The sequence below is a fragment of the Sphaerodactylus townsendi genome, linkage group LG12, assembly GCF_021028975.2.
Source record: "Sphaerodactylus townsendi isolate TG3544 linkage group LG12, MPM_Stown_v2.3, whole genome shotgun sequence".
Lineage (NCBI taxonomy): Eukaryota > Metazoa > Chordata > Lepidosauria > Squamata > Sphaerodactylidae > Sphaerodactylus > Sphaerodactylus townsendi.
The window spans coordinates 18,377,692-18,399,340 of record NC_059436.1 but is presented as its reverse complement, the minus strand read 5'-3'; the positions used below and the strand labels follow the sequence as shown (position 1 = coordinate 18,399,340).

The window sequence follows — 21,649 nt, the reverse complement described above, 5'->3', positions numbered from 1 at the left end:
TTGGCCACGTCAATCTCCATTGGAGACTTAGGAAATAATATATGACAGCACCCTGTGGCTTAACAAACAAATATGAAATGGCTTGAACAAATTAACAAACTTTTAATCTTAACACAACTTTCTATCATTTAAGGATAAATAATAGTGAACATATAGTGGGTATATATATACAGCACAACTCAATTGTACAAAATTTTCAGTGCTGTTTTAAGAAAAAGCACTCAGAACAGTTACCACCACTAACAGTGTCCAGTAATGAAAGAATAGCAATAAAGTCCAAACTATTAATAAAGCAGATCTTCTTTCTCTCATCTGGTCTTCTGCATCGGATGTAGCTGCTGCAGGTCATCCCTCAATTTGGCCTGTAAAAAAATAAGTCATTCCCTCAATTAAGCTGTAGGCCTTCCTTCTCCTGCTGCAGGCCAGATCAATTGAGGAGGGTGGGGCTCTTGCAGTTGGTAATAAGTAAGCAAGCTTACCAACTGCACATGCTCAGTGACCTTTTATCCCCTGGGCCCTAAGATCCAACAAAACCAGAAAATACTAAAATGGCATGGGTTACATTTGCATGGAAAGAAAATAATTCCTGTGGCAGTTTGTCCTATTTTTTAAAGTCTCATCTATAGTTTACATTCTAACATTTATAACGAATGATAGATAGCAGAAACAAAATAAGTATTTGCGCCCTCTCTATAGTTAGCAACTAGAGCCAGTAAGCTCTTCAGCGCAGTATTATTTATATCCACTCCAAGTCTCTGTGGACAAGATATCCAGCATTTGCTTTAATCAGGTTTTTGCTCTGACTGTTTAATTCAGCTCACAATGTACCAAAAGCAGTCACAGGACACCGGGTATTTTGATGTCCCCTGAAGGGGATGGTTGCATAACTTTGCTTCTCATCAGGACTGTTCACTTCCTGCTTAAATCCAGCCAATGTGAGCAAGAAACAGATGTCATGGTCTCAATTTAAGAAATTAAGGAAAGAAACTTTGTTGGTATCAGAGAATCTCTGGTGCGTGATTCTCGGTTATTGGAAATTTACAGTTTGCAAATTGTGATCCTCCTGGTTAATGTGACCTTCTGCAGACACTACTTGATAATCTGACTGCGCTGGTCATTCTCAAGCCTATTTGGATAAATGAGGTTTTGCCCTGTAACTGTGGCCCTTTCCGCACATACAGAATAATGCACTTTCAATCCACTTTCACAATTGTTTGAAAGTGGATTTTGCTATTCTGCACCGCTGCAAAGTGCATTGAAAGTGGATTGAAAGTGCATTATTCTGCATGTGCGGAAGGGGCCAAATAGCAATTTACAGCAGAAATATAGTGGTTAAGAGCGGTGGATTCTAATCTGGAGAATCGGATTTGATTCCACCTCCATATGAAGCCTGCTGGCTGACCTTGAACCAGTCACAGTTCTCTCTGAAATCTCTCAGCTCCACCTACCTCACAAGGTGTCTGTTGTGAGAAGAGGGAGGGAAGGAGTTGGTAAGACACTTTGAGACTCCCTAAAGGTAGGAAAAAATGGGGTATAAAAGCTCTCCTTCTCTTCTTGACACTTTTATCCTCCAGGATGCCGTAGTGGCTGTGACAGGAGATGGTGTTAATGACTCCCCGGCTTTGAAGAAAGCTGATATTGGCATTGCTATGGGTATTGCAGGCTCTGATGCAGCCAAGAACGCCGCTGACATGGTCTTGCTGGATGACAACTTTGCTTCTATTGTTACTGGGGTGGAGGAAGGTAAGATCACTTGATCCCTTGGCTGCAAAGTGTAAGTAACCTATATGGGAACATGGGAGCATTGTCTGAAGGCAAATCACACATGTAGAGTGTGAGTTGACACAAGCTGGAAACACTCAAGGGCAGTTGTGGTTCACCTAGACATGACTGTATGGATACACTTTGTGTAAGTAAGCATAGGGAATGTAGTTTCACACCAAACTATGCACGTAGAAGTGAACAATCCCTTCAAACGTTTTCAAATGCACAACTTCCTGTAGCGCCTTCTTTGGGCCTCGTACGCTTGATATGAACCCCAACTCAGCATACCTCCCTTGTCGTATGGAGAATTGGTAAACGACTGAAGATTGTCTAAAAATTCCCCTCTTTGTGGTGAGGTTAGGACAGCAGAATGGATGGCAACGTAATCAGACTATAGATCATGGAGATTAATATGTTAGAACTATCTCCTTTATAGGCTGCTCCTTAAAATAGAACAGCAGTCAGAACAGTCTGCAAAGGAAGCAAGAAGAAAGGGTAGAAAGTGCCCCCACCAAGTGCAGAAAGTTTTCTTCTTGAACATTCCTTTTGCTTGTTGAAGCAGCGGATTTACTCGGAGTAGACCACCTTGCAGGACTCAGTGTAGACAAGAACTGACAGACACACGGTCACCAGTGCAGTTCTATTTATTGCTATCTACTGACAAAGTGCTTCGCCAGACCACAGGTGTTTTCAGGCACACATCACTCTGCTGTCTGTGCTATCTATATACAAAAGTGGTACCAATCAAGTGCCCTTACCTTATCAGGTTTTGCACACGATACAAGCTGTGCACTCAGTCCTAATCTGCACACGGCACCTGCTAGAAGGAGGGTCCAGCTGTCATTTAGATTTTGCTCATCTAAACACATGTTCTGACACCCCTTCCAAAATCGGTATGACAGTATATACAGTATTTACAACATTGACTGGTTTGGGTCCCTCATATTTGAAGAGCTCACTGGAGCTCCCTTGTTCAGGAAGAGCTGAATTTTTTTTCCCTGGGCTTTTGATCGTGTATGAAAAGCAGACACTTTGGTGAAGGAAGGCAAATTTCTTTTTAAAAATTATATGTGATTTTTAATTTATAATGTTTTAATTATTACCTGTAAGCCACCTCGAGCCTAGAGAAAAGGCGAGGTACAATTATGGAAACAAATAAATGAATAAACACCTGTCAGAAATTCCCTTTTGGCACACAGTGGAAAATGGTAGCCCCAGTCCAAGAAATATGGCATATCTTCCGTAAACAATTTGCCAATTAGCCATTTGTGTCCTACAGGTCGCTTAATCTTTGATAATCTGAAGAAGACCATCGCCTACACCTTGACCAAAAACATTGCGGAACTTTGTCCTTTCCTGTTCTACATCATGGCCAGCATTCCTCTGCCCATTGGCACCATCACCATCCTGTTCATCGACCTGGGCACAGACATTGTGAGTTCTTATCTTACGGAAGATATGGCCTTCTCTTTACTGTATGTAGCCCATGCTGCAGCTTTATGTATATTTGAATGACAGAAGGATGAATCAGCAGAGTTCTTGTGGTATGAAGTAATCAGATCAATTTGAGCTTATCCAAGAGGATTAGATACTTTTCTCTCTCTGCATTCAGTTTCAGCAAAACAGTTTCATGGTGAACAGATACCTCATGGCGCTTGTTAGGCTGAAAGGCACCAGAAACCTCTTTGGAGAGTTCCTTATTTCACTCACTTTCTACTTGCTAGACTACGCTGGCTGCTTGGATGTTTGTTTTGTCAGTGGAGAAAGGGGGGGGGGATCCCACATCAATCCTACAAGCTATCAACAGACTCATGGGGCGTTTTTGGTATTTATTTTACTCACAGATCCCTTCTGTCGCACTTGCCTACGAAAAAGCTGAAAGTGACATCATGAAAAGGAAGCCACGGCATAAGAAAAGGGACAGGCTGGTCAATCAAGAGCTGGCAGTGTACTCCTACTTACAGATCGGTATGAGGAATAACTCTGTACAACTTGGGGATGGGTGGTGGATCAGATCTGTAGAGAGATGAACTCTGGTCTGACCTTGTGGCTTCACTAAGCCTTCTATAAGCATAAGCATTTTATTTTCATTGTGCACGCACAACGAAATTTTACAGCAGCATTCCTCGATGCACACAGTTTCAGACTCATACCCCATCCTCACTTTCCCCTTCCTCCACCCATCCCTACACAGCCCCAAACACATCAACACGAAGCCGCAGAGTTCAGCATAGCCACAGCTCTAGAGTAGAAGCTGTCTCTAAGCTTCTTTGTCCTAGTTTTGATAGATCCGTATCATCTGCCAGATGGTAACAGTTCAAAAAGAGAGTGTGCTGGATGAGACGGGTCTCTCAGAATATTTTGGGCTTTTTTTAGGCTTCGGGAATTATAGAGTTCTAGTTCCCATACCGCCCTCACCCCACCCCCAGTAGAATGAAAAGACTTCAATAAAACTAGGATAAAAACCATTCACCCATTATTTTGTCCGCTGCTACTACTGAACAAATGTACAATCTTTGTCTTCCATTCTATTGTAGGCATCTTGCAATCTATTGGAGCCTTTCTGGCTTACTTTGCTGTGTATGCTGAGCAAGGCTGGGTACCTTCCTCGTTACTCAGAATCCGCGTGGACTGGGAAAACCCAATCATTGGTGATTTGGAAGACAGCTATGGACAAGAATGGGTACGATACAAGTGTGTTCAGTTACATCACTGATTACTAATAGCCTAGCAACTTAATTCAAAAGCAGGGAGGAATTGCTATTGGGAGTTGGTGCAGGCCTAGCCCAGCGAATTTGCCCTCCCTGGGGCACTTACCCTGGCAGAGGGGCAAATCTGCCAGGGAACGGCTGCCGTGGTGCCTGGATGCACTGGCGCACAGTGTCATGTAAATGCCCCTGCTGGCTTCACCAGTGTAGTGGGAGAATTCCAGAGGCGTGGCTGTGGGTGTTGCTGATGTTAGTCAGATTCCACCCTGGCCTCGCCTCCAGATATGCAGCAGCCCAAGGCATAGACTTGCACCCTTTTGGTTGCCTTAAGTCCATTGGGTCCAGAAGAGGACTTTTCAGCAGCAGGGAGGTTTTGCTTTGCATTTTGCCCCCCTGCACAACTGAGAAGCCCTCTGGAGGGGGCAGAACAGTGCCACAACAGTAGTGGCCACAGCTGCCAAAGACTCTGAATTGGGTGGCCGAGCAGTCACTGGGTGGGTATAAGGCATGGTGTACCTTGATCTTGTCAGATCTTGGAAGCTAAGCTGGGTTGGACACTTGAATGAGAGACAACCAAGGAAAACTCTGCAGAAGAATGTAATGCCAAACCACCTCTGCTTCTCATTTGCCTTGGAAGCCTCTTGCAGGCATCACCATAAATCACTTTTGTGTAATTAGCACAATTCTGTATGAGGGACATGCTCTTATAAAGTCACTGCCATCAATTCTACAAAACAGTATTCCATTTTGCATTGCATGACCTTTGCAAAAGATATTTTCCCCTAGTATAAAACATACGGTATATCAAATTGATGCTAACTATAGTACACCTTGCAGAAATCTACCTATTCCAGCAACCAAAATAAACATAAGTGCAGTACTCTGTGGCCTTGAGGAACATGTCAGGTCAACCACTGGATAGCGTGCCATTCATAAATAGACAGGAGGCTTCTGGCATGTTCAGAAGGCCCCATTCATAAAGTTATCACATGCTAATGAGTTTCATTAAAAAGCTCTCTCACTACCAACCGAGGCAGACATGGAACTCTGTTTCAGCCCTGTAACAGATGCCAATAATTGAAACTCAGTTTCTGATCTTTCTTACACTATTGGAAATATTACAATATTCTCATTGATGGACATGAATAGCTTTAGCGGAAAAAATTCATTTTGCTTTGAAATGGTTTCTGCACTGCAACTCCGTAGAAGTTAAAGAAAACTTGTACAATGTATGATCCATCAAAAACTCCTCCATCAAACATTTTACTACCCAACTGGGCTATGAAATCAGTGTGTTGGGCACCTAGTAGTTTAAATGGCTTCAGGGCTCTGCTCAGCTCGATGGGTCACACATCCTGCAAGCTTGCCTGCAAGTCAGCCATTTAATACAAAAACATTACATTTGTGATTCATTTTCAGACTTTCTACCAGAGGCAGTATTTGGAGTGGACGGGCTACACGGCCTTTTTTGTCAGCATCACCATAGAGCAAGTGGCAGACTTGATCATCAGGAAGACACGACGGAATTCCATTTTCCAGCAAGGTCTCTTCAGGTAAATGCCTACTAGCTGAGAGCCACTATGGTGTAGTGGTTAAGATCAGGTGGTCTCTAATTTGAAGAACCAGGTTTGATTCCCCACTCCTACACTCCATGGCCCATACCAGGGGTCTTCAAACTATGGCCCTCCAGATGTTCAGGAACCACAATTCCCATCAGCCCTGCTACTTGGCCATGCTGGCAGAAGCTGATGGGAATTGTAGTTCCTGAACATCTGGAGGGCCATAGTTTGAAGACCTCTGGCCCATACCATCCACCATTCCATTCACCCCTTCCTCTCTACATGACAAGGATAAACAGGTGCCCCTACTATAGGACAGGTAACTTTGCTTATGATTTGGAATGGCAATTTTTCAGTCTAACATTCCATATTATGAAGACACGAATGATGAGCTGATATTTGATTCAGCAGATAGAAATACCAAAGAAAAATCATTGGGTTGTTTACATATGTTAATCATGTATTTTATTTTTCTCATAGGAACAAAGTCATTTGGGTGGGCATAATCTCCCAGATAGGAATAGCTGTAATTCTTTGTTATGGACTTGGAAGCATTACTGCGTTGAACTTCACACCCCTCAGGTGAGTTCAGTTATTTTCCTGCAAGATTCTGATGTTCATTTATGCACGTATCACAAGTAGGCAAACCATAAGGAAATCTCTGAGAATGAGAACAATGGTACAGCCTGAGACATGGGTATAGAACAATTAGTGAACAGGAAATAATCTTCTGTCAAAATTCCAGTCATTTTTTTATGGAAAACAGTGTAAAAGGGGGAAAATCACTAATTTTATTAATTTCTGTATCATCATTTTTTGTCTAAACTTCACTGTAGCTTCTTTTAAAAACTACCAGATAAAGCTCCAAACTTTTTTTGAATCATTCCATATTATTTGAGAGTAGCTTCAAGGCCGATAGGTGGGAATAGGGCTTGTTGACTGTAATTTTTTCCTACATCAAACCACATAAAAATCAGCCTGAAAACAGATATCTTTAAACTGACTGCCTAGTTTAAGGCAGTCTAAGGATTGAAAACCAAGGCTGATTCCCCACGGTCAATTAATCGCGTGATACTCATGTGAAATATCAAGGATTCAGGAAGAACTTCCCATTGCCTGATTGACGAACAAGAATTCATCCCGGTTCTGGTGCTCATTCTCATCCCATGTCTTTATTGAACCTGCTTGAAAGTACTACTTTTTCAAAAAACAAGTCTTTGATCCAGTTTGGAGGGGAGGATCAGGGGGTCTAATCCTGGTTCAAATTTCCCACCAAGGAGTGTGACACAAATGCCTTATAACCAATCAGAAAAAAAGGTCACGTCCCAACACAGCACGATAGCCAATCAGGAGAGACCCACCGAGCCAATTGCATGGTAGTGGGGACTGTTACATTTCTTGAATCCGAGATAGGCCTAGATGTCTTCACTGGAAACATGCTGCTGTGGGGAGGTTGAAACCTCGATGAAAAGGTGCAGTTTATTTTCAAACTTGGTTTGATCCAGATTGAATTTCCCAGTGGGGATTCGACCCAAGTGGGGATTCGACCCGTTTCATTCCTGCTTTTTTTGGCCACACCAGATGCAAAACTGGAGAACTCAGTCCATTAAAAACAGGATATTTAGTTTGCAAACAAATCCCAATACCTGATATTCTTCTTTCCAGGTTTCAGTATTGGTTCGTTGCCATGCCTTATGCCCTCTTGATATGGGTATATGATGAAATCCGCAAGCTGCTAATCAGGAGGCATCCAGGAAGTAAGTAGCATGCATGCTATTGAAAGATTCATGTGCATTTAAGCCCCGGCTAATTTTACTATATAGACAATTTCAAATGAGCGCCCATTATTGCAGGTAGCCACTGAAGCAATATCCTGTGATCTTCATAGCTATTGCAGACACTATTAGTGATGTTATTTACAAGCGGAGAACTAGTTTCTCTGTGAGTTCATTCAAAGTGAATGACTCAGTTTTATCTTGATTTGGTGGGTTTTGTTTATTTATAGATTTCCAGTAGAACTGAAAGGGCTGGGAACATGATGGTCGTCTGTGTGTTTTTTGAGGCCTGACTTTTATGAGGCTTGACAACTACTGATCCAATTGATGAATATGTATCTTTAACACACAAAAGACACATTTTGTGAACAGCAAAGGCTAGTGACAAAGTAGGTTGCACTTGCCAAAGATGCATGAAAGGCACAGGAGATCTCTCAGGAATTTTTTTCACAACAATTTGCGTAGACCCCAGTTGTAACACTGCATCCACATTTTGATAAATGGTGCGCTGATTTAAACCGAATTCAAAGAAAGGCGACAAAAATTATGTTAAAAATTTAGAAAGGCCTGCCGTTTCATTCCCATGACAAATCACACACTTCCAGCTGCACTGAGTAGACTTAGTAAAAGAGGCCAGGCACTTAGTAAAAGAGGCCAGGCCATGCTTCTTGGCATAGGGCCATAGGTTGTATGCCTAAATCCCTCATCCCAGTTCTCCACAAGGTGTCTGTGGTGGGGAGACGAAGGGAAAGTACAAGCCGCTTTGAGTCTCCTTGCAGGAGAGAAAGGGAGAGGGTATAAATACAAAATCTTCTTCTTCTTCTGATCCCTGTTGAACTGAGCAAGTTGAGTAGGAAAGAAGCTCACGTATGAGCAGTTTTGAAGCTTTGGAAGAAGGCGCATGGAGAAGAGCCAGGCCCTTTAGTCATATACTAACAGGACACAGGAACGAAAGGGAGCAGATCACAGGTTCTCCTACTGACAAATTATGCCACCAAGCTCTTGCCCCTTAAGAAATGTTTAATTCCTTTCTGTCTTTCTTACTTCCAGGCTGGTGGGATCAAAATATGTATTATTGAGTGGCATCACTCTTCTCGTTTCTCCATGCTGGAGAGTGTGTTTTAGTTGCCTCCTTGAAGGTCCTGTCTGTGCAATACTAGCTGATGACAAACTCTTGTAAGAAGGACAAAGAAAGGAGAAAAAGAAAAGAAGCGGACCTCAACAGTACTGTAAAAACTGACCCTCTGGCTGTCAACTTGAATGTTTTCTTTTTATAGTGCCGGATCCCTTGATTATTTAAAGTGTACAAAGTTCAAAGGAAAGACCCCCGCCCCATGTATATCATTAAAGAAACCACATGTTTGTAATAATAGTAAGACACTGACTTGCACTAGGTTTCTTGAAGCTGTATTTTTGTTGGTGTTCATAAGCATTTAATGTCTTACACGGCAATCCAACGACTATGTGTGGACCAGATACATGCTGCTAAGGACTGCACTGGATGAGCATACTTTGATAATAAAATAATTGTTTTTACAAAAAGGACCTGTTTGTCACTGCAGTCTTTGGAGGAAGGGTTGGAGGGAAGGCAAAGTGAAGGCAATGCCGAACAGAGGCTAAAGAGAAAATCGGTTTATTAGCACATGGAGAAGTAGAGAGTATTGGGCCTGGGGTAGGGCAGTAGAACATGACTGGCTACAACCTCTTGCTGGGTTTTGTATTGATCTCAGTCTTTCTTTGTAGTTTTTCTACTTTTTCCCTGGAACCTGAAGGTTTCAGCAAATGGGGGGCGCAGGACACAGAGGGCACTTCCGCACATGCAGAATAATGCACTTTCAATCCACTTTAAGCTGGATTTTACTGTGCAGGATAGCAAAATCCACTTGCAAACAATTGGGAAAGTGTATTGAAAGTGTATTTTTCTGCATGTGCGGAAGTGCCCAGAGGCCAGAACAGAGGGATGATGCTGAATAATGGTTTTGATGCGAATTAGCCCATCCATGTGCTTGTTTAATGACAGTGCTCACTAGCTAAGAACTTGTACTTGCGCAGGGCACTAGAGAACGTTACAATAATTAGAAGTCATGCAGACAGACCCATGGCACAGATGGTAAGCTGCACTACTGCAGCCAAAGCTCTGCTCATGATTTAAGTTTGATCCCAACAAAAGTAGGTTTCAGATAGCCAGCTCAACGTTGACTCAGCCTTCCAACTTTCCAAGGCTAGTAAAACGAGTGCCAATCTTGCTGAGGTTAAAGTGTACAGGGTTTGGGAAGGCAAAGGCAAACCACCCCATACACATAGTCTGCTCAGTAAACATCGTGATGTGATATCACCCCATGGTCAGTAATGACTTGGTGCTTGCACAGGGGACAAACTTTACCTTTTTACCTTATACAGACACACATACATGCATACATATAACCTTCAATGGTGTAACAGGTCCAAAGTGGACAGACAATTAAGGGAATATAACACACTTATAAGTAAAAGATGTAGTAAAAATGGTAATTATAAGCTTTTGGACTGAATTGTAATAACAAACTTGGCTATCATTTGCAAAATATGCATAAATTCATGGTTCAACAAAAATACAGTCTTATACAGATCAGGTAGACAATCAGTGTCCACAAATAGGGGAAGTAATAGTTTTGCCCTAATTGCACTGTACAGTGAGCAGTGATGCAATACATGCACGGCAGATTCTTTGTAATTCTTAGCGCAAATGCAATATCTTTCATGATGTGGGAACCTTATAGAGACAGTTGAGGGAACATTCATAACTCTGAGGCACAGTATTTATTTATTTATTTATTTCTTTGTTTCTTTGTTTGTTTAGCCAATACTGTCTCTGGGAGAAACCCTAACAGGAATGATTTCAGTGAATCTAAATGGCTTAGCATTGCCCTGTTATAGCCTGTTTTGGCACCAGCACTTAAACTCTGCACAGTGACAGCTCACCAAAGAAATGCCAATTTCCACCGTGGCAGGAAGCATGGTGCCCTCCCTCCACTGTGGCAGGAAGCATGTTGCCTGCTGCATAATCCTGTCCTACCAATTGCCTATGGTTGAAAAAGCTGGCTTCAGTTACTGAATTACAAATGTTTACTAAGGCCCCTTCTGCACATGCAAAATAATGTGTTTTCAAACCACTTTCACAACAGTTTGCAAGTGGATTTTGCTATTCCGCACAGCTTCAAAGAGCACTGAAAGCAGTTTGAAAGTGCATTATTCTGCATGTGCGGAATGACCCTAAGATATTTTACATACCGACACAGATAATTTTCTCATCTGCAAACGGCACTGCAGAAAACTATGCTTTCTGAGCAGAATATGTAAATGCAGCAGAAGAAAGATCAGCTGTCAAATGCAATTAATGAGGAAATCCAAGACCCCTTCCGCACATGCACAATAATGCACTTTCAATCCACTTTCAATGCACTTTGAAGCTGGATTTTACTGTGCGGAATAGCAAAATCCACTTTCAAGCAATTGTGAAAGTGGATTGAATATGCATTATTCTGCATGTGCGGAAGGGGCCGCCTATGTCTCTAAATGCTGTACAATTTAGTTGCTCAGTACTTATACCTTCATGTTTGCATTGAGAGAGAAGTAATTTATTTCATTTCACTCCCTTTACTATGATTTCTTAGAAAATGGTGCTGATGGTAAAAAATGAGGATTTTCCACAATAGATTTCAAACACATACATTCATAAAAGTATAATCTCATTCTTTCAGTCTCCATCCTCCACACCAAGACAAAAGGCAGCAAAAGGACAATCAGATGGATGAAGGGGAATTCCTAGGGAGTGGTTATTCAGGGCTCGGCAAAAGGAAGACACGCCAGTTTTTGTGGCTTATGGTGCAAGAGAAACTAAAGAGGTCAATACATAGAAGCAGTTACTTTTTCATCATTCCAAAATATCAAGCCAAGGTTAAATATAAAGCTGTCAGAATAATGAGGGGTTCAGGCAGGGGAACTTCGGTGAGCTAATACAGAAGACATAACACAGAAACAAAACACTGTGCACCTCAAGGAAGAAACCCGTATTTCTCAACACAATTGCAACATGTGGCAATATGGGCAAGGCTTGCTTATTTTCTTTCAGCAATTGGCTTGCGCTGCTTTCATTGTTCAGTGTCTTGAGAGGTCCCCATTTACAGTTGTGTAGAGTGGAGGCTGCGTTACAGTCTGAAATGAAACCTGGTTCCACAAACGTCCAAAACATAGGGAGGCGCCGCAACAAATAAGCCGTCAGGATACCAGGAGTTAAACTTTGAACTTAGGCGTTCAACTGCATGGATCCATAGTGTGCTGTTCTAGCAGCAGCCAAACTAGTTGAACAGGTTTTGCTCATTTGCTCATGTTTCAAGTCTTTGACTTTCCATTACCCCCACTCAAATTATGTTTCATTTTGAAAGTCCGCTTGTCCTAACATAAACTAAGGCTGATTCCGCATGGGCCAAAAACAGCAGTGTGAAAACGGTGTGAAAACAGTATAAACCCTTTTACACTGTTTTAAACCCTTTTACACCATTTTCGCACCGTTTTCACACTGCTGTTTTTGGCCCATGCGGAATCAGCCTAAGTCCCTGCTCCCTCCAAGCCAAAATATAAGAGTTAAAAAGGTTTTTAAAATGGAAGCATCAGTGGACATTTTGTAGCAGACAGAGTTTTTAGAGCAGACTGCAATCCCTGACAGTTTCAAATTGTTGCCATTCATACAAACTTTTGTACATTTTGGAAGCCCGGACATATGAAATTTATGATCCCCTCGCCTTGAAGCTTGTTCAAGACAGGTACACATCCAGGTTCCGGTTAGCCTAGTGACTCTCATTGTATTTCATGGACACAGGATATTTATCAGTGTTATTAGGGTCTGTATTTCAGATAGCTTGTGGTACTGCTGTATTGTTTTTGTTTTTGGACGCTTATAACAAGCAATTGACAGCAATTGCTGTGAGTCTTCTTCAGTGCAATTTCTATTGGGTTGTCCTATATTGGAATGGGCAGCTGAACCTTTTCATGACATGAAGATAAATAACGTAAATAAAGGGTAAGACTTTAAAGGGTAAGATTTTTTTTCCTCCAGGCAGTTGGCAATTCTACTGCTAGACTAGATCAACCTTGGTATGACTTAACAAGACAGTTGTTGAATTCTTAAAATACAATGCCCATAGTAAACTTGGCAATAATATTTGCTCTGTTTTATGCCCTAGCTCAATTTGCTTCTGCATTTTTGTTTGTATTTTTTTCCCTTGAATATGTCCCTGTAACAGGCCACGAATTTCTTTGGTTGACTATATGTTGACTGTAGCACAGGTCCTCAGTCTTGTTCAACCTGTCTGCATGCTTGTAATTTTAATAATGGGAGTGGATGCTGCCTTGGGGCAGGGGGATTGCAACATGATTGCCATGAGGTTCTGGGGTCCATCACATATGTTGGGAGGTCATGAGCTTGCAAGCAAGCCATCCTCCAAGCCATCCTCACTTCTTCACGCAACGTGTGATTGGTGTTTGGAATATGCTGCCACAGGAGGTGGTGATGGCCACTAACCTGGATAGCTTTAAAAGGGGCTTGGACAAATTTATGGAGGAGAAGTCGATTTATGGCTACCAATCTTGATCCTCTTTGATCTGAGATTGCAAATGCCTTAATAGTCCAGGTGCTTGGGAGCAAAAGCCGCAGAAGGCCATTGCTTTCACATCCTGCATGTGAGCTCCCAAAGGCACCTGGTGCGAGTAGCAGAGAGCTGGACTCTGGTCTGATCCAGCTGGATTGTTCTTATGTTCTTATAAAGTCTTCTGTTTCTCGATTTGGGAGCTCCCTGAAGACACTGGAGTTGTCTCAGCATCTTCTGAAGCACCTACTGCTCTTTTGAGATACAGGAAAGCTGTCGCTGGCTATTTGCTTTGGAAAGAGATGGTTTATTGAAGAAGGAAATGTGTGCCAGGAAACCAGCTGGTTCCAAACCTTACTAAATCAAAGTTCTCATTCCTTTGGGGAGATGTAAGTGCTAGCATTAAAAAAAAAACCCGCCTCCCTTCTGCAGTAATTAGAACAATGCTATATCTTATAACCAAACTGGAATCTTAAAATTTGCATATTTATTCATTCATTCATCCGTCCATCCATCTGTCTATCGATTTGTAGCCCACCCTCCCCTGAAGGGCTCAGGGCGGTGAACAACAATTTAAACCAACAATTTAAAACAACATAAAACATCGACAATCATAAAAATCAATCAGCATAAACCAAGTAACAAGATGGTGACATCCCACCCCCTTCTGCATCCATGGGAGGCCGCTAATGAAGAAATTAATTCAATTCAAGCCCGGCTGGCCAGATGTAATAGCCTGGTAGAATAGTTCCATTTTACAGACCCCGTGGAAACAATTTAAGTCCCGCAGGGTCCTGATTTCAGTGGGGAGCCCCTGCCACCAGGTAGGGGCCAGGGCTGAAAAGGTCCCGGCCCTCGTAGTGGCTAGCTACCCTATTTACCCTATACAAATGATTTACCCTACAGAAATGAAGCATCCTCTGGCAGTCTTACTGAGACCATCCACTGTGACTATCAACAGCACACTTCCTGTTTTATCTCTGTAGGATTTAATGTTCTGTCCAGCTCAGGAATGTCTTGAGCTGAAGCCCATCTTGATAATGAACATGCCAAGAACGATCAACTTGTTTGTTTTTCCACTCTGTGAACTCAGAGGCCACCGAGAAAGCATTTGTTTCTTCCCTCTAACCCTGAACAGTTGCATATTCTCAGCCTTGTAAAATGTCCACATGAAAAACAACAAAGCTTAACGTGCGTTTTCTGTCTGTCTTCCGACCTCAGTCCTCAAACCACAGGAAGATGTTCTTGTGAATCCATGACAGTATCCTGAAATAAAAGATTTCGTTCTGGATACTGTAGTTGAGGAGCTACAAGAAAAACAGATTTTACCTAATGTGCATCACAGAAAGGCAGGGTACAGAGGTCCTCAGTGGGCTTACACAGGTGTCACTCTGCATAGGGTTCATTGTGTTTAAGTCTATCCCAGAAAGGAGACAGCAATTTTTTCAAACGCATCTTACTCAAAATTGCAGGTATGTCATCAATCCAGATGCTTAGTAATGCCGGCATCACAAGAAACTCAGCTTTCATATTTCTTCTCTTCCTCCTCACATTTAAGACTGCACATTTCTAGTCCTCAGTGCTGCAGAGGCAAAACATGTCAGTGAGGGTGCAAACACTTGGTCTGAGCTTTAAAAAGCAGAAAGCTTTCCAAAGCGGTTACAACAATGGGACTTTCATGTAGTGCTCCCATCCACAAATCTTGCTCATCCAATTGTGTTATCTAGTTCTTCAGTACTCCTGTCTTTTACCTAGCATTTTAATCTGCAAAAGTACTTTCCACTTTTTCTGCTCTACAATAAGTAGCTCATTTAGGAATTCTGGTTTGTAAGCAAGAAAAAGTCTAGAACGTGAGCAATCCCAAGAGAGAGCCAGCGCAGTGAAGAGCAGGCAGACTCTAATCTGGAGAACTGGGTTTGATTCCCCCCTCCTCCATATAAGCAGTGGACTCTTGTCTGGTGAACTGTATGTGTTGGCCTGTTCCTCCACATGGAGCCTGCTGGGTGATCTTGGGCTAGTCACAGTTCTCTCAGGATTCTCCCACCTACTTCTGTTGTGGGGAGAGGAAGTGAAAAATAATTTGTTAGCCATCTTGAAACTCCTTACAAGACAGAAAGGCAGGGTATAAATCCAAACTCCTCTTCTAAACAGATCTGGGAGGTAAGCCATGTTCAATTCCACAGATCTATACTCAGGTACACTGACTTTTAAAAATTACTTTTAGGGCTAATGAGTAGTATTGAACCAGGTCTCCAGAAATCAATCTTGGTAAAATTTGGTGCAAACTGAGCTCTGAATGCAGAAATTCACAATGCAGCCTGCTGCCACTCAATTGTGACCACAGTGATGCCATTCAAGGGAAGAGAGATCCAAGAGCTAATAACTTGTGCTGAATAAGGTGCCTTGGATGTTGGTTCAGTCCATAGAATCAAGGGACTGTTTGCTTCACTTTTCATGCCGGCGAGGGTACACGTGGTTCTTTCAAAAAACCTTCAGGAAAAAAACTGGAAAATGGCAAATTGAAAGGTTTCCAAAAAGAAGAATGTGGAAAGGCTGCAGGTGCTTCTAGGATAAGTTATTCTATTGAGCAATGAATGAGTTAAGCAACATCTGCACGAAGTAGCCGAGAACATGTTTCCTGAAGCTTTTGCCCTTGTTATGCCTTGGGATCCAGCAGTAATTAGAGCTTCCTGCTTTGTCTGGGGGAGGCATTTGGAGTCCTGGTCCTGCTGTCAAGGGGAGAATGATTCCGTAAGCCTGCAATGGAAAGATATATTAATTAAGCAAACCTGTACACGGGTGGAAAACAAGCCCGGTGGTTTCATTCCATATAACTACCAAGATGCCATCTGCTTACAGGGTGATGTAATATGGATGTATTGATTTACAAACTTTGTACCTCACCCTTCTGCCCTCATCAGAGTCACCTAGGGAACTAACAGATAAAAAAACTTATATAATAAAAACACGCTTAAAAATATTAAATCCAAACAGAAACACCACTAAGGCCCCTTCTGCACATGCAGAATAATGCACTTTCAATCCACTTTCACAATTGTTTGCTAGTGGATTTTGCTATTCCGCACAGTAAAATCCAGCTCCAAAGTGGATTGAAAGTATATTATTCTGCATGTGCAGAGAGGGGCCTCAGACTTATACGAAAATACAATTACTCACTGTTAACTTGTCTGTGATGGTTTGTCACTGAATATGTGTGTTATATTAATGCATAGCCAGAGTGGTGTAATGGTTAAGGGCAGTCGACTCTAATTTGGTGAGCTGGATTTGTTTCCCCACTCCTACATTCCTGCTCGGTGACCTTGTGATAGTCACAGTTCTCTCAGAACTCTCTCAGTCCCTCTCCCCTGTACCTCACAAGGTGTCTCTTGTGGGGAGAGGAAGGGAAATGTGTAAGGTGCTTTGAGACTCCTTGCAAAATAGAAAGGCTCAACATAAACAAAAAAAACATGTTTGATCACATTTGTCTAAAGGCAAAGCAACCTAGCTATGGAAAGACTCAGACATTGAATCCAGCATGGGGTCATTTATTTCATGATTATAAGCTTACCATCCATAGCTGGAATATCCAAGGAAGCTTTCTTGTGGTGGGTCTTTCTGGGTTTCACTCTGGGAGAAGGTGCCTTTGGGTCTTGCCAGCTCCCCAGTTTAGCTTCAAATAGAAGAAAAATGCAATAAACTTTTCAAAACAACTGTCACCTTTAAGGACCTGGCTCCTACCAGTGCAATAGATATGCTAAACCCAAGTTATTGTTTTTTAAAAAATAAATACTTGTTATCCATTTTGTTTACAAAATAGCTATCTATGCCAGTGTGAATTACTTATAAACTAACAAATGCTTACACCACATCAGCTATTGATTTCATTAAACTATACCTGACTGTTCTCCGCCCCCTTCACCCCAGCTGGAAAAGTTATTGGTTTCAGGCCTACACTGTTCCCTTACTTTGGAGGGAGTCCTGTAATAAGAAGTCAAAGTGTCCATAAATTACCATTTTCTTATAAAAAACAGTGCATAACCCTGAGGGCCATTCCAGATTTCTTTTCAGGGACAAAAGGAACCAAACTGTTGCCTAGTTGTTTACTCTCTGGATCTGATTCTTTTTGGAGGTAGATGTAGTTGGAAAGATGGTGATGTGTGCAGATTAGCTGCAGTTTATAATCTCATTTCCAAAATGATTTTGGGTACCATAAATCCATGCATAACTAAAAATAAATGCCTTTACCCACCTAGGAACTTCTGGTTAACGACACTGTCATCTTGCAACAGAGGTGTGAAGTCTACTTTTGAAGAGTTTTCACCCCCTGTACGGAGAAAGGAGGGAAACAGTTATGCATTAGACCTGTGAGAGAACACTTCAAATGAACAAGTGCAAATGCAACAGGAACCATTGAAAAATCAGGAAGACTAGTAAGCATCCAGGTTTGTGGTTCCATTTCCTCCTCAATCTTTCCTTTTTTAATTGCCCTGTTTCTTCTGCCATCTTTGGGGGGCCCTTTCTTTTATTTCTCCTCATTCCCCTTTCTGCAATTCTTTTGCACAGTGAGGAGGGAGGGGATTGTACTTGGCTGCAGGTCCTGTGGCAGGAGTTCTGGGGTGGCATTCACCACTTCTTCTCAAAATACGGGAGATGCCCACAGGTTTAAAAAGGTTGGAGCCCTCTGGTCTGGGGATTTGGGTTCCAGCGCCTACTTGCTACGCTAAGGACCACGTAGGTCTCTCGTTCGGCCAGGAACTCAGCTGCACAGCGGTGCCGGTTCAGGAGCAAATTCTTTACTTGGCCGGTCTCATCTGCTAACTCTATTTCATCTGAAACACAAAATATAGGAACGCACCAACATTAACAATCCTCATAAAGGGGCAATAGAACGGCTGATTAGGCAGACCCTCCCCTCTGTCGAGGGAAAACAGGTTTATTCAGACTTCCAAAGGGCAGTTTCTATCATTGGCATAACTAAACCAATATTTCTCCGGGTTAGGTGCTCCAGAAGCTTATCTATCAAGTACACTTTCCCACCCTTTCTTTAAGGAAGGCTGAGTGAGCATATACCCCCAATTTATCATAATAGCAGCCCTGTTAAGAAGGTTAGGCTGAAGGCATGTGACAGAATGAGGTCTTGAATGCAGGTCTCCCAGATTCTACTCCAACTCTCTAACCACTTCACCATACTGTTTTTTCCTCCTGATTTCAGTCACGCAACATTAAGTTTTGCTTCCTTCCCTCTGTAATGCTTGCCAAATGCAACTGAAGCGAGTCTCCGATTATCTCTCATGCATGGGCTAACCTGGAAAGGCATCTGAGTCACCCGAAGTTAACTGGAGACATTATTAGAATGATACAGGGCTTGGCAGTTAAACCCTCTAAGGCTGAGCATCTGTTTCACAAGAAAAAAAGAACTTCCTTTTGTCTTCGCAATCGGAACCCTGGGAACTCTCACCGCCTCCATCCCTCCCCCAGTTCCAGGACAATGTTACATTCAAGATTCATATACTTCAAATAACATAAGGGGCCTAAATAACTGCAATAAAAATATTTTTTTCTCATTTACCATACCTTCTTCCTTGCAGCCACAATGGCTCTTTATACAGTCCAAGAGAATCTGGACTTTGCAGTGACTGTTAAAAATGTCTGCCTTGTTTTCTGTGAAGGAAAAAATATAAAACAGACTAGCAGCAAAGCCCATTATGGGGGAGATGCAATGGGCTTTAGCCAAGGATGGAAGAGTAAACATCTCCCCTGCAATGGGATTTACTGGGGCTGTAGTGCCCCCCCCAACTTCCAGCACAACACTTACTTTGTGAGTCCTGCTCCCTCATTGGTGGAGAGTTCATCGTTGCAACATTTGATTTCTTACTGTTTTATTGTTTAGGATTCTGGGAGCTCTCCAGACTCCATCTTTGGAAACTCTACCAATGGGCAAGTTAGTGGCTGAGTCTGCCATATGCAGAAATCTATCACCCAAGTCCACAGTCCCCACCTGGAGGATAGGTCATGTGGTAGGGCCAATGAAAAAAAGACCATATCATATATTACAGCTGACAAAGACAATAGAAGACCCAAGAAAGGCCAAATACCTCCATGAAGCACGATTATAAACATGTCTTCTGCTAACCTGAAGGGGGGAAAGAGATGGGAAAATATGCTATTAAAACACTGCATAAAATAGTTTTCTCTTATGCTGATAACAACCAAAGAAACAGAAAATACCCAGGAAATAGGGAAATCTATTGTCATTCCCATTACGTTTCCAGGAATTCTTCCCTCTGCTCTCTATTAGCTAATTATGTTTAAAAGCAATTATTCAAGGTAGGTTACAACCTTTTAAAGCTCTAGACAGTAAAAATATAACATCACCACACCAACCTGTGATCGTGTGCTTTCAAGATGATGGCAAAATGACTGTATATTAGTAAGCAATCCAAGAAATGCAAAATTGCTATACATCGGACACGTTCAGAAAGGCGAGAACATTTTTTTTGAGATCTTGCCTCCTTAATTCTGTGTAGGCTTTAAAAACAACGGGCAGGACGAAAGAGCTCTTTCTGGAAACCAAACTGAGTACAAAAGTCTTGGCGGTTGCTGGGTGCTGCTATGCTTTGTTTCCCTCTCCAAGGGTGATGTATTGTGCCAGCAAAGGGCTGCACAAACATTTTCAACCATAGGCTACAGTAGGATCAAAAAAAAGGGCTCCTTTCTTTGATGCCACTTGTACAAATAGTACCATCATTCACTAGAAAAGAACCCAGAGGCCTTGGCGAGATGGCACAAAGCAGAGGTGGCTCTCGGCCAGAGTGTTTTTCCTTCTGGTAACTTTACCTGGAACATGTTCTAAGGAAAACAGTGTGAGCAGAAATGTTTGCAGGCCTGGATAGATGCACAAAGGCAGTGTTAAAGCAAGCAAGAAAAAAGAACACTGTTCTGTTTCAGTAACAATTCATCCTACACTTCTGTCACCGAATCTTTAAATCCCCGCAGAATCACTGGCAGTTCAGAGGTAAACCATATTTGCTTGATGGGAACATAACACGTGATGTGGAAACACAGCCCTGATTGCTTGAAAACTTGGTATTTCCATGATATTTTGCAAACTCTACACCTACCAAATCCTGGATAGGCAGTGAAATCAAATCATGATGAATTACCGGTAATTGCTTGGGGGGACCGTATATGAATGGAAAGGTAACATGAAATTTTTTTAATTGAATAGATAACTCTTTTGACTGCTTACTTTTAAAAAACTGGCCCATGTTTGTAACATCACCCACTCCATCCCTTTCTGTTGTCTGGAGTTTAAATATATCTGCCTAATGGATGAACTCTTCACGTATCTGATGTGGGACTCCTGGGTCAGGATATTATTGGAGATTTGGGGGTAGACTTGGGAAAGGTGGGGTTTGGGAAAAGGAAGGACCTCAACGTGGTTTAATACCAAGGATTTCACTTTTCAAAGCTGCCATTTTCTCTAGGGGAAATGATATCTGAGCCCACCTTATCCTTACTTGATGAAGTTCTGACTGACAGAAACTTATTCTGGAGTAAGTTTTTGAGTAAGTTTTGCTAGTCTTTAGAGTACCACTAGATGACTGGACTGCTGCCTTATTTGGCTACCAAATCCAAATGGTTAAAAACAGCAAAAATATACTAACTTTAAAATTTTCCCGTAGATTTTTTTTGCTCCATTTTACAACTATTACCTAAAGATGTAGCTTAGTTTTAATAAGGACCAGATGAATTTTCAGGCATCCTCATCTCATGTGAGTACAAGCTCTAAGCCAAAACTACTTGCCTGTTGTTTGGATTAACTTTTACCAACTTCAATAATCAAACCTCCCTTTCAGCTTTTGTAAGCCAGAGGTGAAATTTTATGGCATCAAATTACCATTGTGTGCTCACATAGTAATTGTGTGTGTTCATTGATTCGCTATCTTGGCCCATGTGACTTGTTCACCTTGTATCAGTGATATCACTCAGCCATGTATCAGTTTGTAACATCATTCGTTCAGGTAGAAACCAAATTGGTTACAACATGTCACATGACAGCACTCACACAAAAACATGAAATACCACAGTGCTGAGAAGACACTTGGAATAAAGATGGGAAATTGGGACACACACAAAAAAAGAGCTTTCAAACAAAAACCAACTTTTTAGAACAAAGCATGGGACAGTCTTTAAAAATGTGAGTGATTTTTCCATAC

At 42.0% G+C, this 21,649-nt stretch overlaps 2 protein-coding genes across 3 annotated transcripts in view; one reads left to right on the top strand and one right to left on the bottom strand.

Annotated features, from left to right (window-relative positions):
* Positions 1 to 9,344, top strand: part of ATP12A (ATPase H+/K+ transporting non-gastric alpha2 subunit) — a 30,438-nt gene extending 21,094 nt beyond the window's left edge. The window contains exons 16-23 of the mRNA XM_048513006.1: positions 1,575 to 1,743; positions 3,044 to 3,198; positions 3,609 to 3,732; positions 4,302 to 4,447; positions 5,892 to 6,025; positions 6,512 to 6,613; positions 7,697 to 7,788; positions 8,857 to 9,344. Of these exons, the coding sequence (XP_048368963.1) occupies positions 1,575 to 1,743; positions 3,044 to 3,198; positions 3,609 to 3,732; positions 4,302 to 4,447; positions 5,892 to 6,025; positions 6,512 to 6,613; positions 7,697 to 7,788; positions 8,857 to 8,885 (951 nt within the window). The 3' untranslated portion in view covers positions 8,886 to 9,344. The remainder of the gene's footprint in view (positions 1 to 1,574; positions 1,744 to 3,043; positions 3,199 to 3,608; positions 3,733 to 4,301; positions 4,448 to 5,891; positions 6,026 to 6,511; positions 6,614 to 7,696; positions 7,789 to 8,856) is intronic.
* A 6,147-nt stretch (positions 9,345 to 15,491) lies between these two features.
* On the bottom strand, positions 15,492 to 19,985 carry LOC125442063 (uncharacterized protein CXorf65 homolog). 2 transcript variants are annotated; one of them, XM_048513184.1, is made up of 7 exons: positions 19,815 to 19,985; positions 19,526 to 19,563; positions 19,005 to 19,091; positions 18,143 to 18,259; positions 17,680 to 17,754; positions 16,999 to 17,100; positions 15,492 to 16,187 (listed from the first exon to the last, which is right to left on the bottom strand). In XM_048513184.1, the coding sequence occupies exons 2-7, from the start codon at positions 19,548 to 19,550 to the stop codon at positions 16,111 to 16,113; spliced, it is 483 nt and encodes a 160-aa protein (XP_048369141.1). In that variant the 5' UTR covers positions 19,551 to 19,563; positions 19,815 to 19,985; the 3' UTR covers positions 15,492 to 16,110. The 2 variants fall into 2 exon arrangements, with proteins under 2 accessions (XP_048369141.1, XP_048369140.1); XM_048513183.1 differs by lacking the exon at positions 19,526 to 19,563 and adding an exon at positions 19,246 to 19,428.
* Positions 19,986 to 21,649: the final 1,664 nt, after the last annotated feature.